The following is a 13,711-nucleotide window of genomic DNA, read 5'->3' on the forward strand; positions in this document are numbered from 1 at the left end:
TCAAGATGTGCCTAGAGTGCTGGTATAGGATCAGATTGTCTTGTGTCTATTCAAAGATGCAAAACTGTTCCTAGATCAGCACTTCTATGAATCAGGTAAGGGATGATCTTTTTTTTGTTTTTGGAAAGTAACTGAAAGTAATCAGTAATCCGATTACTTTATAGAGCAAGCAATCAGTAAAGTAATCTGATTACAATTTAGAGAACGTAATCAGTAACTTTACCTGATTACTTTTATTAAGTAACTTGCCCAACAATGCTCTGCACACACTGGAGAAATTCTCAAAACTTCACGACCAGGAGCTCCTCTTTTGGCCTTCTGTTGTTGTTCTTAACAGAGGAGCTTTGTTTTAAAAGGCAGTGACATCATCTCTCTATGTGAAGGCCTGCGCTTATCTGATGTATTCAAATTGTGTTTCTGCCTTTTTAGGTTTATTTTTTTATTTTTAAGGGAAATTTCAGGGGTTTCCCCTGTCTTGTTTTATTGTATGTGCTCATCATCTATGACCTAGTTCCTCTATTCAGAACCCCCTGAATAGTCAAAGTAGCGTCAGACGCTCATCACTCACACACACACACACACACTCACACACACACCCACACTCACACCCACACCCACACCCACACCCACACCCACACACTCACACCCACACCCACACACACACACACTCACACCCACACACACACCCACACCCACACACTCACACCCACACCCACACCCACACACACACGCACACACTCTCTCACACACACACACACACACAAACCCACACCCACTCACACACCCACACCCACACCCACACCCACACACACTCACACACACACACACACACACACACACACACACACACACACACTCACACCCACACCCACACCCACACCCACCCCACACACACTCACACAAACACACTCACACTCACACTCACACTCACACCCACACCCACACCCATACCCACAGCCACAATCACACACACACACACACACACACACACACACACACACACACACACACACACACACACACACACACACACACACACACACACACACACACACACACACACACACACACACACACACCTACACTCACACACACACATACACTCACACACACACTCACACACACAAGCTATCATTCACTTTTTTCTTTCTTACATTTACGGTGTCCATTGACTTCAATTCACTCATGTTCAAGTTATTGTCCAAATGTCCTTATTCACGCTGTGAATACAGCAGACAATGTCACCATTTACCGATAAGTCTAAGAAATGAGTAGAATAAGTTTCCCTTAAGAACTTTATCTAGACCCCCTCACAACTACCTCAACAGTTTAACGTAAACTTTATTACTAAACTGGGGTATATGTGCGAGTGTGTGATCTAAATCCTGTGGAATTTGTGGCAGTGCCACAACCTGTTATTGGAAAAACACTTGATTACTGCAAGATGTTTTTGCTTTTGAATATGTTTGTTTTCAACTGCTGGAACTAGAACTGTGCCTAATCATCCTCATTATAACCAAAGGTTTTTGTGTGTGGTTCTAAGTCTTCATATAGCACTCTTCTATAAACAATACTGTATTATCTGCCATGCTGATGTATAGTCATTTCCTCTTTTTAGGTTCTGCTTCCACAAGCCCAGCTTCCTCTTGCATGTGGCCACCCCCTCCCGATAAAATGAGTCTAGTCTGGTAAAAGTGAAGGAGTCTAGAAGCAGAAGTCATTTTCCATCACACTGCCCCTGATGCAACATGGAGGTGAAAGTCAAGGATTTACATTCCTGCATTCTATTAAATTACTGAATATTTGGCCTATATTAGAATTATGTGTTCTTTTGTTTCTCTGTACTCTCTTGAAGGATTTACCTGTCAACGGTGGCGTTACCATCCTTCACACATCCATCGGGAATGGGAAACATCACTATGAAGTCGAGACTTTTCTAAAGGATCAAAAAGCCAAGAACGGATTTTGTATGAGGTAAGAGAACACAGGGCTGGCGTTGGAGATCTGTTCGCAATGGATACATGTCATACATACGACTGAGGGGTAGATGTAACTTGAATGCGCAGCAATCCTGAGACGTGATTTTTAGTTTGCACATACATACTAACGTCCTCTTTGATCCCGGGAAATTTGAGCACCTAACCCATCTCCCGTACGGAGATATCGGCGAAAGTTGTTTTTACCTAGCTAAGATTTGGTTTTATCATGTCCCTTCTACAATGAATATGTTATTAACCATACGTCATCAACAAACGCAACTTGCATCATTGCGAACGTTATTCTGTGCACTATAAATTTAAATATTCCATGCTATCATGTCACGCAAGGTCATTACATTATCTAGCGAAAAGCGTGTGGTGGTCAGCGGGGTATGGTTGAGACACACTGTCTGTACAGTTGATACAGCTTGATTGTGATAGCCTATGCTACCTCATAGTAGAAAGTAGCTTGGTCAGTCACCAATCAATGGGTTTAAATGGGTGTCTCAACTGTACTAGGGTACTGTCTCAACTGTACACGACATGGGTACAGTTGAGACAAAATCGCACTTCATGTTTATGAGCAAATTATGAATACATTAAATAAGTTATGGATATTATTGATCGATAATATTTTAGTATGCAATCAAAGGAAACGGCATATAAAATGTCACTTCTTTTCAGTGTCTAGTTTTTGTGCAGTAGTGAAAAAAGCAAAAAGTGTCTCAACTGTACTCAGTCTACCCTACTAACACGTCAGTGCCCGATTTAGGCGTCATTTCGTCGCAGCGTGCGCTTAAAAACAATAGAAGGTATGTCGCCTACGAACAGACTGAACATTGCTAAAACTCATAAAAGTTAATTGCCGACCTCATAAAAGTTAATAAGATAATTGGAATAGTATACATTGTATGGAGCTAATAATTAAGTTATAGGCTAATAGCTTCTAAAATCGAAAATTATAACTGCTTGTTTACTGTCAAAATGGATCAAGAATCTTGCGCAAAACCTAAAGGTTACAAATTTACTTTACAAAACGACTTCTGTGTACAACGTTTGACAGAGACTGAGACCCACGCTGAACGTTTAAACGTTGTATGCTGATGCCATCATTCATGTTGTCTGTGAGTTTCATCGCATTACGTTTGTCACAATCTGTGAAATTAAGCGAGTTTCAGTCCACTTTCCAATTTTGTTTGCCTTTTTGTCTTGCCATCGCTTTTTCACTTCCCTATGTGTATATGCCTGCTTCACTATTGGATTTGTTTGTTATAGCTACACAAAAAAAGTTTGTATTCCTTTTGATGTCCATTGATTCCATTAAATTGCACCCAAGGGCGTAGGTTTGGTCTCAGCATTTGTAGGGACACTGCCCGGCAGCAACCCCCCGAATTAGGCAAGCTGATGTTAAGCAGAAATGAGAGAGAACACCAGGGCACCATGATTTGCATTCTTAATTTCATCAGTCGTCTTTAACTGAACTTCAGGCCGACAGAAGTGTGGCAACAAGATATTTGCGTAATAAAAAAAACATAGGTTTATGTTTTGCAAACCGTGACAACTTCGTTGCATATGAAACACATGGGCTTTCCATTAGTGAAACCGGGTAAGATGAACGCAAAACTGTCTCTCTCCATTCCTCTTTATGGGCTCAGTTTTGCTTGTCAACTTTCCTCTTCAGACTAAGACTTGTCAAAGACATCGTTCCCAGCTAATTCTTTGCTAACTTCTGTCTGCACGCTATTTCCCCAAGCAATACACATTATTACATTGTAAGGAGGTGCGTCAACCAACTATTTCGAAATAGAAGTAGCTAAAAATAACTAATGATAAAAAACCACGCGAAGGAGCCCATTGGTGGTCTGTGAATAATTTCATTATTTGAATGAACTCTATATTTGCCCCCCCCCCCCCCACGTCAATGTAGCCTCGCCTATTGTGAATAATAGCAATGATGGGCTTCTTTCAACATTGAGCCTCCTAATTAGACCTAGGCTACTACTTGGAGTCTATCTCAAGTAGACCTATCCATTCTCCATGTAGGGCTAGTTGTTGCGAGTTCACGTAAAGGGCACCTATCTATCTAAATAGGCAGTAACCCAGAATCTGTCCCGTCACCTAGAGGCAAGGAAAAATAATGGCCCGCTGCCCAAGTTACCTGCCAACCTGCCAACGAACATAGTATAGATAATAATACGAATGAGTTTGCAAATATTTTGTGCAAAATCATTTTTTCTAATAGGCCATTCAAATTAACAAAATATTGGTGGGGAAAATTGTCTTTCCTAAACTTTGGTCGTGTCTCGTCCCTATGGACCATAAGCAAACCTACGCCCTTGATTGCACCCATAACTGATTGGTTGCGTTCGAGTTCGACTTTGGCTGACTTGATGGTCCTGGTGAACTGCCTATCTCAGTCAGGGAAAAGTTTGAAGAAGACAAAGGTCAAACCCGGACAGTTTCTCCTTGCCGTTGTAGTTTGCAACTGACTAAGAGGGGATCACGCGGGTTGTGTTCCTTGTTGTTTGCAGAAGATGCGTTCAATACCCCTTTGCTTTCATTAAGAAAAATGAACATGATTACTGACGAAATTGGTCACACTATTTGGATGGTCCCCTATACCTACACTGCAGATGGTCATATTATGAACGAACATGTCGCGTTTCTAGCTATTGAAAAGATCAGGGGCTAAATATGGGACTTGTTTTTTCTTTATTTTTTAAGGCACTTTGCCATTGGTAGGTTGGGGACGTATATTCTTCCGACATATTGAGTTTACATGCGTGACAATTTTGTTTTCTTTTTTATCTCTATGGCCTTGTATGTGTTTTGAGCCGTTGCTTTGGCGATACTCTTTCTTATGGTCAGATTGGTGGAAGGGCTATCTAGCTTGGGTTGCTCTTTAATCACGTCAGTAAACGTTTTTTTTTATATCAACCTAATTTGATACATTGGCATATAACCAATGGAAGATACATACCCACGCTCAATGATTTACTTTGAGTTTTCTTCTTGAAATAGTAAAGAAGGGTCTTTTTTCATCTGGGTGGGGGCATCCTCCAACTTGAGTGTGCGCTGTGCATCTGTTGAAACACTATTAACTACAATTTAAAAAACGGCAGCATCTGTCTCCCACGAGGCTCATGTTGTCGTGTGGCATGGTGACAATCTGCAGTGCCGGCGAAAATCGCACCCAATTTCTAACCAACATGCATTGTGTTAAATCCAGTATGTATCACTTTACATATACATATACATACATTAAGTACATATAACTTAAACACAAAGAGAAAAGAGGCCAGTGCTGTGGTATGTCACCTTTTGACAACAAAAGCAGACGAGACTTGTCAAAAGTTGCCATGTTTTATTTATTATATTATTTATTTCAGCAGTGTTAGTAACATCTCTATTTGTGCACCCACAGAAGAGGAGATACGCTTCTGAAGATTAATGGCTTGGATTTGCAAGATTTATCTCCAGAGATGTTTGCAGAGAAGTTGTCAGAAGCCAGTCCTATGCTGGTAAGTTCACATCTTTAATACACTGCCATGCACTTTCACATCACTTTGTTTGGGATCCATGAATGTGTTTAGTTCTGAAACCCATCGCTTGGCTTTACTGACATCCAAACTCATAAAGGTTAATTTGAGATTGCTCGATGACCAGATAGTCTGATTGGGTTCAAACAGCACTGAATTCTCTTTTGCAACCAAAGAGGCCGTGAAGAGTGACTATACTATTTTTACTGTATGTTGGTGACTTGTATTCATAAATTGATGATGGTGTTTGTGCTGCCCTTGCTAGACAGTACACCAATCCAGCCCTGAACATCCTGTGGACATTCAGTGTAAACCAGGTGACCTCTCTCCATTCAAAAAAGAGGACACTGTCCTCAGCTTCTGTTTAAACATGTCCAGAGATGAAGAGTGTCATGGAGGTGAAGAGGTCGAGGTGTATGATGACGGTGACCAGGATGATGGTTTCCTGCTGCTTGTGGAGATGCTTGACACCAGCATGTCTGTAGTGAGGGGGCGTGGCTGTGAGCATGGCAAGACCTGCAAGGACTGTGGTGGCACCGACTGCAACTTAGATGAAGTGGTGATGATGTCCAAAAAGGTCTCCCTAGGTAAGATTACTGCCTTTCCTATATTTTAATCGAAATATATTTGAGAGGTTTCTTACCTCGTAGTACTTCCCAGTTTCATCCTTTGAGCTACTTATTGTTTTTTGTTCATGTTCCTTGTAACAGATTTATTTTTGCATGCATATGACCATTGAAATGTCAGTGAGAACAATGTAATTATTATAAGAGGAGGTAGAATTAAATCCGGAATATTACTTAAATGTGAATAAAACCAGAACATTTCAAACTAAAGTCCTTCATAACCTTCAGCCTCAGAAACACCTCCCTTGTACAGTTGAAGGAAATATTCCGCTTGAAGGAAATATTCCGCTCTTTGAGGAAACTTGAAATTAGTCCCACTTCCTCTTCACTTAAGCTTCTTCCATCCTGTTTACAGCAGGGTGAGAAAAACCCTCAGTTGCCATCGTTCTTCATGACTTCAAGTCCATTGTTTATATGGGATATTGCAAAACATATGTTTTCCCCTTTTTTTCAGTGTCTAAGGAAATTCCTGATTTTCTACATGATAAAGTTCAAGAGAACATGGCCTTGGAGAGTCTGATGACTCACATGTTTGTCAATCCTTCAGGGAATCAGACAACATTAAAACCAAAATTGGGTAAGCACTAACAATACTGAGAAACTTTCTGAACATTTTATAACTGCACCTTTAACATGAATGAAACTAATTTAATTAAAAAGTGTATAAGAAGATGGAAAAACGAAATAATTTTAAATATGCACAATTTGCTTTTTGTTTGTAAGCAAAAATTACAATCTACTACTACCAGTCGGACCATGTGGATGGTAGATTTAAAGGGGTACCTGTTGTCCTGAACTTCTCCGGGACTGACAAGTTCCTTCGCTGCTGCAGACATCCAGACTGTCAGGAGGCGACAGTAAGTGTCATGGTAGGTGCCATAATCACAGTATTTCCTCATGTCAAATGATTGTTTGGATGTTTGTGGTTAGTAATGATCGAGCTCCATGTATTCAGTCATGATACCTTAATGAGACTAATCACAATCTTCAACTGTGCAGTCTTGTTGCTTGTGAAATCATATCTGTATATTTCATCCTAGCCATACGAAAAGAGCAAATTGAAATGCATCTCAAAGGAAGACGACGAGAGCTTTCCCTTTGTCTTCTACATGAAAGAAGAGCAGTCCAAGGAGCGCATTTTTGAGTCTGCACACTGTGAGAATTGGTTCATTCACTCCACTGAGAACCGCTTAATGTTAAAACCTCAAAAACAACTAGATGACTCCTTCTACTTTCTCATCCGTGGTAAGGCATGCTGATTTGGGATCTATTGTTTGACTGATGAAAGTCAAAACACAAAAAAGCATACTGTTCTGTCACAATTTATACAACTGTTTATCTGTAACTGCCATTGCAGTAGTGAGTAGTATATATACAGTATAAAGCTATAATATCAATTTCATGTCCTTATTGTTTTATGGAAAGGAGGGTAGTATAAACCCCACTAGGGGTTAGATCCAATTGTTAGCCTGTTTTACCCCTTCTGAGGTGTCCCACATAAATACATGTCTGAAAAATATGATCCCTCCTAAGGTCTGGGGTACATTTGTACAGTCACTTGTAAAAGTGCTCAACCCCCTTGAAAGCGATCACCATTTTCTGGATAAAAATCGTACTTGCATATTATATGTTTTCAGTAGGTTATCAACATTCCACACTGCTGATGTTCTTACGTCTAGCATCTGTCTCTGGTTCTTTCCCTGTGTTCTTCCACACAAAGGTAGACTAGTAGTAGTTTAGACTACTTTCAATGTGTAACTGAATTAGTAACCTGCACCTGACAAATAAATTGTGATCATAGTATTAACAAGACAAGTATTACTCGTTAAAGTTGTTGCCGCAATAGATGACTAAGATTAGTTTCAAACCAAAAAGCAGTGATAGAAGTCTTGAGGTACCTGGCTAATCACCTGGGTTGGACACACTGCAGCAGAACTGTTATAATGTATTTTACAGCGGTGTATTGCCGTCCAGCCTCTGCACTGGACCGAATGGTTATACTGAGATCGTACAGCAACCTGGCACTCGGTCCCTGAACCGATAGGGTCATACCCTAACCCAGGCCATATAATGAGCAAGAATGAAGTGAAAACAGAAGATCTTTTCCATTCCAAGAAAAGTGTTTAATTTAAGGAACTGTAGTTTGTGGATAAGGCAGATGTACCTTGAGAGGGTGTAAAGCAGTAGCTGTGAGTTATGTTCTGTGATTGTGTGACCTGTCTAGTGAATATTAGGCATTAGTGTGAATTTATAACATATTGGGTGAAATTTGAGCATTTTATGAAATGTACAGTTCATGTTTACATAAGGAATGATATGATCTTCTTTGCATGAATTGACTTGCCATTTACTTACAAAGTTTTGAGAAATATGCATGTATACATTAATACATGTATAAAATGTAGAATTATTAGTTGAAGGCAAGAACCTGCTTGAAAACAATATTATATGTCGAGTATTGACATTTATAACAGGACAGGGTATATTCGATATCATAATAATAATCTTAAATATAGCTGCAAGCAGCAATCTTCGGGGTCCAAGTAGAACTTGGAACCTTTACATCCCAGGCATGTATTGACTGCTGAATTGTGACTGCCCGTTGGCGACCATTTTGTTGACTAAGCCAAATGGAACTTCAAGAGATATGAGCAAATATAGCCAAGTATAAGCATACAAAAATGTCAACCTTTACGTCACAAGATACTGGCTAGTGAAGTGCTATATTTGTATATTGAACATTATTCACTAGGTGGCACTACTCCACAAATCCGTTGTAATGAGCTAGGGTCATGCGCCTCCTAGAGGCCAACTTGCCATATAAATGTAATACATTTTAGCGAAACAGCTATGGAGCTATTGCCCAAAAAGTGCTTTAGGCCTACCCCACTTTAGTTTCATGTGGGTTGATGACGGCTAAGTAGACTTTTATGTAACCAGGTGTTGAAACAATTTAACATAAAAGTAAGGTGGCAAGATAGCTGGTTTCTTTTGATTTTGAAAGTGTTGAAATGATCATAAAAATGTTGGCTATGACCCCCAGATGCCTTATTGTGACCGCTGCAGCGCTAGAGCTGGAGGTCATATAGTGTTTGGTAAATTTTTTTATGGTTGTGGTCGGTGATATCATATACTTAGACTTGACCAATCCACATGAAACTTGTTATGTGTCGAGCCCCACATAGCTTAAACGAAATATAAGGTATGTATCCCTAGGTGGGTGTGTTAATTGGAAACCGTTTAGCAAAAAATTATGACGTTTTTAAGGTAAGTAAATTACACAACGCATGCCTTTAAGCACATCTTTTTTCTCATATTTCTTACTGTATGTGTGTCCTTGACTTCTCCGTCCTCTATGCATCCCTTCCTCGTTTCTGTCATGTTTATCAAATGGGGGGTGGGGGGACGCGTGGGGTGTGTTGACGTTCAATGAAAGGAAGGAAGGGAGGTAAAGGTTTTATGTACCCTTTGTCTCACCCTACTCACGCTCTACCGCTTTCCTGCTAGCTAGCTAGCTAGCCTCCGTCCATCTCTCCCTACGTATCCTTACTGTTTCCAGAAATGTATTCATTCAAAATGACACACTTTTCTTGAAATGGATCTTTTTATTTTACTCAATTCTTGTTCATTCTCTCATTTTATGCGGTTGTCCTATTACGCATCGCTATCTGGTCCATATATCCAGAAAGGGAACATTTCTTAACCAATCAGAGGTAGTACCTCATTAAGTCTAGTTACGGTCAAACTGACACTTCTGTATCATTTCTGGATTTGTCGTCTGTGTAAAATTGGAACTCAAAACAGACAGGGATTTGTATATTTATGCAAGCAGTATATTTTGGTTTTCTATTTATTTATTTGTAATGGTGCTAGACAAACATGCATTTGAAATGGTATATAAATGGTATATACAATATTATATAGTATATATAAATAGTAAGAGTATACATGATCAGGATACAAATATTGTGTAAGTATCTTTTGTAATCCAGAAAACGGTGATGATTTTCAAGGGGATTAAATATGTTTGCAATGCACTGTATCTGACTGTCCACTCCAATGTTCTCAAATAGCTGTAATTGCTTTTAAAATGTCTAATTATTATTACTAATTAGTAAATGACTAATTCTATGGTTTGGGCTAAAGTCCTCAGTGTGTGTATTATGAACAAATAAACAATGTCACCATTTGATGCATCTTTTTGATTTTCAACATCTGTAATGATTTAAAAAATCCTAAAACCTAAAGTTATTTTAATTTTCATTATTGTGTTCATTATTATAGTGTACTGTAACCTAAACCCATTCATTATCTTTTTATATATTATATGTTTTGTCTAACATGTTTTATCAGTACACATTAAGCGCAATTTAAACAACTGTTTTAAACAAAAGTGTCTTACCTTTCTGCCTTCATCTGAACTTGTTTGCAATAAACCGATAATAAACATAGCTCATGAGTATCTTTTACTTTAAAAACATTTGACCTCTGTTGTACTCCCATTTTACTTTAAAAACATATGACCTCTTTTGTACTCCCATTTTTGGGAGCTCTCATCAATAGAACTACCCAAACAGAAATTCATATACATATTTTAAGAGTGTCTCACAAAAACACCAGCCAATACACATAATCTCTCTGTAATTGGAAAACCATCTCATTAGTCTCTTCCAGTTGAAGCCCAACAGACCTGCTTTTTCTGTCTTTAATCTATGTGATTAATTATGTACAAAGGCCAATGATACAAAAAACACACACAGAGATGTGATTATGATATACCTTTGATGTGTCAGTGTTCACTGCATATTTCTCTAATTCATTAATGACATTAATGTATCAAAATAAAAAAAGATATGTGTTGACATGTCTTTGATGTTGCAATCAAATCATGACGCTGATGATATCTGTCAGACCTGTGCCAATGTCAGGTAAAGACAAGGAACATCACACACAGGTGCCAGGCAGGAATGTACCATCAACGGTGGGGCGAGGGTTGTTCATCAAGCTGATGCGCTGGCACGGCTTCCTGATCAGTGGGGTGGAGGCCACATGTGAAAAACCACAGAGTAATTTTCATTTGATTTATATTCGTATTATTATCAGTAACTTCTTTGGAAAATACACTCCTAAGGTGTGTTGAGTAAACATGTTTTGAGGCTATTCTCAAGAAACCTGAAAACTGGATATTTTCCAATTGAGTAATCGGTGCTGATGGGACATATCAACACATGGTAACACAAAATATGTTGTGATGGCGATATGCTCTTTAGTACAAAAGAGGTCATATGTTTTTAAAGTAAAATGGGAGTACAACAGAGGTCAGATGTTTTTAAAGTAAAAGATACTCGTGAGCTATGTTTATTCAGATGAAGGCAGAAGGGTAAGACACTTTTGTTTATCACAGTTGTTTAAATTGTACTAAATGTGTACTGATAAAACATGTTAGACAAAAAATAACAAGATAATGAATAGGTTTAGTTTTCATGAACACAGCTTACAACCTAGCTACTGACCCTAAGACTGAGTAAGTTTTATATCCAGAAAGGGAACATTTCTTAACCAATCAGAGGTAGTACCTCATTATATCCAGTTACGGTCAAACTGGCACTTCTTTATCATTTGTGGATTTGTCGGCTGTGTAAAATTGGAACTCCTGTACAACCTTAAGTTATTTAAATTTTCATTATTGTGCTCATTATTATTGTGTACTGTAACCTAAACCTATTCATTATCTTGTTATTTTTTGTCTAACATGTTTTATCAGTACACATTTAGTACAATTTAAACAACTGTAATAAACAAAAGTGTCTTACCTTTGTGCCTTCATCTAAATAAACATAGCTCACAAGTATCTTTTACTTTAAAAACATACCTCTGTTGTACTCCCATTTTACTTTAAAAACATATGACCTCTTTTGTACTCCCATTTTTGGGAGCTCTCATCAATAGAACTACCCAAACAGAAATTCATATACATATTTTAAGAGTGTCTCACAAAAACACCAGCCAATACACATAATCTCTCTGTAATATGGAAAACCATCTCATTAGTCTCTTCCAGTTGAAGCCCAACAGACCTGCTTTTTCTGTCTTTAATCTATGTGATTAATTATGTACAAAGGCCAATGATACAAAAAACACACACAGAGATGTGATTATGATATACCTTTGATGTGTCAGTGTTCACTGCATATTTCTCTAATTCATTAATGACATTAATGTATCAAAATAAAAAAAGATATGTATTGACATGTCTTTGATGTTGCAATCAAATCATGACGATGATGATATCTGTCAGACCTGTGCCAATGTCAGGTAAAGACAAGGAACATCACACACAGGTGCCAGGCAGGAATGTACCATCAACGGTGGGGCGAGGGTTGTTCATCAAGCTGATGCGCTGGCACGGCTTCCTGATCAGTGGGGTGGAGGCCACATGTGAAAAACCACAGAGTAATTTTCATTTGATTTATATTCGTATTATTATCAGTAGTAGTAGTAGTACTAGTGGTAGTAGTAGTACTGTTGTTGTTTTTGTGATTGTAAATCATTTGCTTTATTATTTATTGATGTATTTGTATGAAGAGGGTTGGTGGGAACGTTGTGATCTCCAGGGTGCAGCAACTTCTTTTTTTATTTTTTTTATACATTTGTTTATTGAAACACATCACATCAAATAGCATAGATATTTTACAATTAAATGTGTGATCATCTTTTTTTGTTTAAAACAGACATGTAAAAAAAGAGATAGACAAGAAAGAAAGGAAGAAAGAACAAAAGAGAGAGAGAAAAAAAACATATACAAACTTTAAAAACCCACTCAATCTCCCATCCCAAGTTGGTCCACCTTTCTCTATCAATGTATCACATGAATCAAAGTATCTGTATGCAACAGTACAACTGGTACTGGTACTTTATCTCTAAGTAGTCGGAGTCATTATCAAAATATGAGAGGAGAGGCTGCCATGTAGTGTAGAATTTCCCAGTCGACCCTCTAAGTGAGAATTTTATCTTTTTCCAGCTTAAGGAATGACATTAGATCAGTTTCCCAAGACTTATCTGCTGGGGGTTTGGGTGACTTCCAGTGTAGAAGGATACATCTGCGGGCAATCAGAGAGGCAAATGCTGGGTGCAGCAACTTCTTTGGAAAATACACTCCTAAGGTGTGTTGAGTAAACATGTTTTGAGGCTATTCTCAAGAAACCTGAAAACTGGATATTTTCCAATTGAGTAATCGGTGCTGATGGGACATATCAACACATGGTAACAAAAAATATGTTGTGATGGTGATATGCTCTTTAGTACAAAAGAGGTCATATGTTTTTAAAGTAAAATGGGAGTACAACAGAGGTCAGATGTTTTTAAAGTAAAAGATACTCGTGAGCTATGTTTATTCAGATGAAGGCAGAAGGGTAAGACACTTTTGTTTATCACAGTTGTTTAAATTGTACTAAATGTGTACTGATAAAACATGTTAGACAAAAATAACAAGATAATGAATAGGTTTAGTTTTCATGAACACAGCTTACAACCTAGCTACTGACCCTAAGACTGAGTAAGTTTTATA

General features: G+C 38.3%; 1 protein-coding gene across 1 annotated transcript; it reads left to right on the forward strand.

Moving 5' to 3' along the window:
• Positions 1-1,661: 1,661 nt before the first annotated feature.
• cltrn (collectrin, amino acid transport regulator) lies at positions 1,662-10,595 on the forward strand. Its single transcript, XM_031558880.2, has 7 exons — positions 1,662-1,754; positions 1,856-1,974; positions 5,404-5,500; positions 5,784-6,105; positions 6,599-6,721; positions 6,868-7,013; positions 7,185-10,595. Exons 1-7 carry the CDS (start codon positions 1,749-1,751, stop codon positions 7,401-7,403), a joined length of 1,032 nt encoding a protein of 343 aa, XP_031414740.1. The 5' UTR covers positions 1,662-1,748; the 3' UTR covers positions 7,404-10,595.
• The last annotated feature ends 3,116 nt before the right edge of the window (positions 10,596-13,711 follow it).

This window comes from Clupea harengus, chromosome 21 (genome assembly GCF_900700415.2).
Source record: "Clupea harengus chromosome 21, Ch_v2.0.2, whole genome shotgun sequence".
Taxonomy (NCBI): Eukaryota; Metazoa; Chordata; class Actinopteri; order Clupeiformes; family Clupeidae; genus Clupea; species Clupea harengus.

Coding starts and splice junctions, on each gene's coding strand:
- cltrn (XM_031558880.2), top strand. Junction 5,501..5,783: donor CAGAAGCCAGTCCTATGCTG/GTAAGTTCACAT, acceptor TGCCCTTGCTAG/ACAGTACACCAATCCAGCCC. Junction 6,106..6,598: donor GTCCAAAAAGGTCTCCCTAG/GTAAGATTACTG, acceptor CCTTTTTTTCAG/TGTCTAAGGAAATTCCTGAT.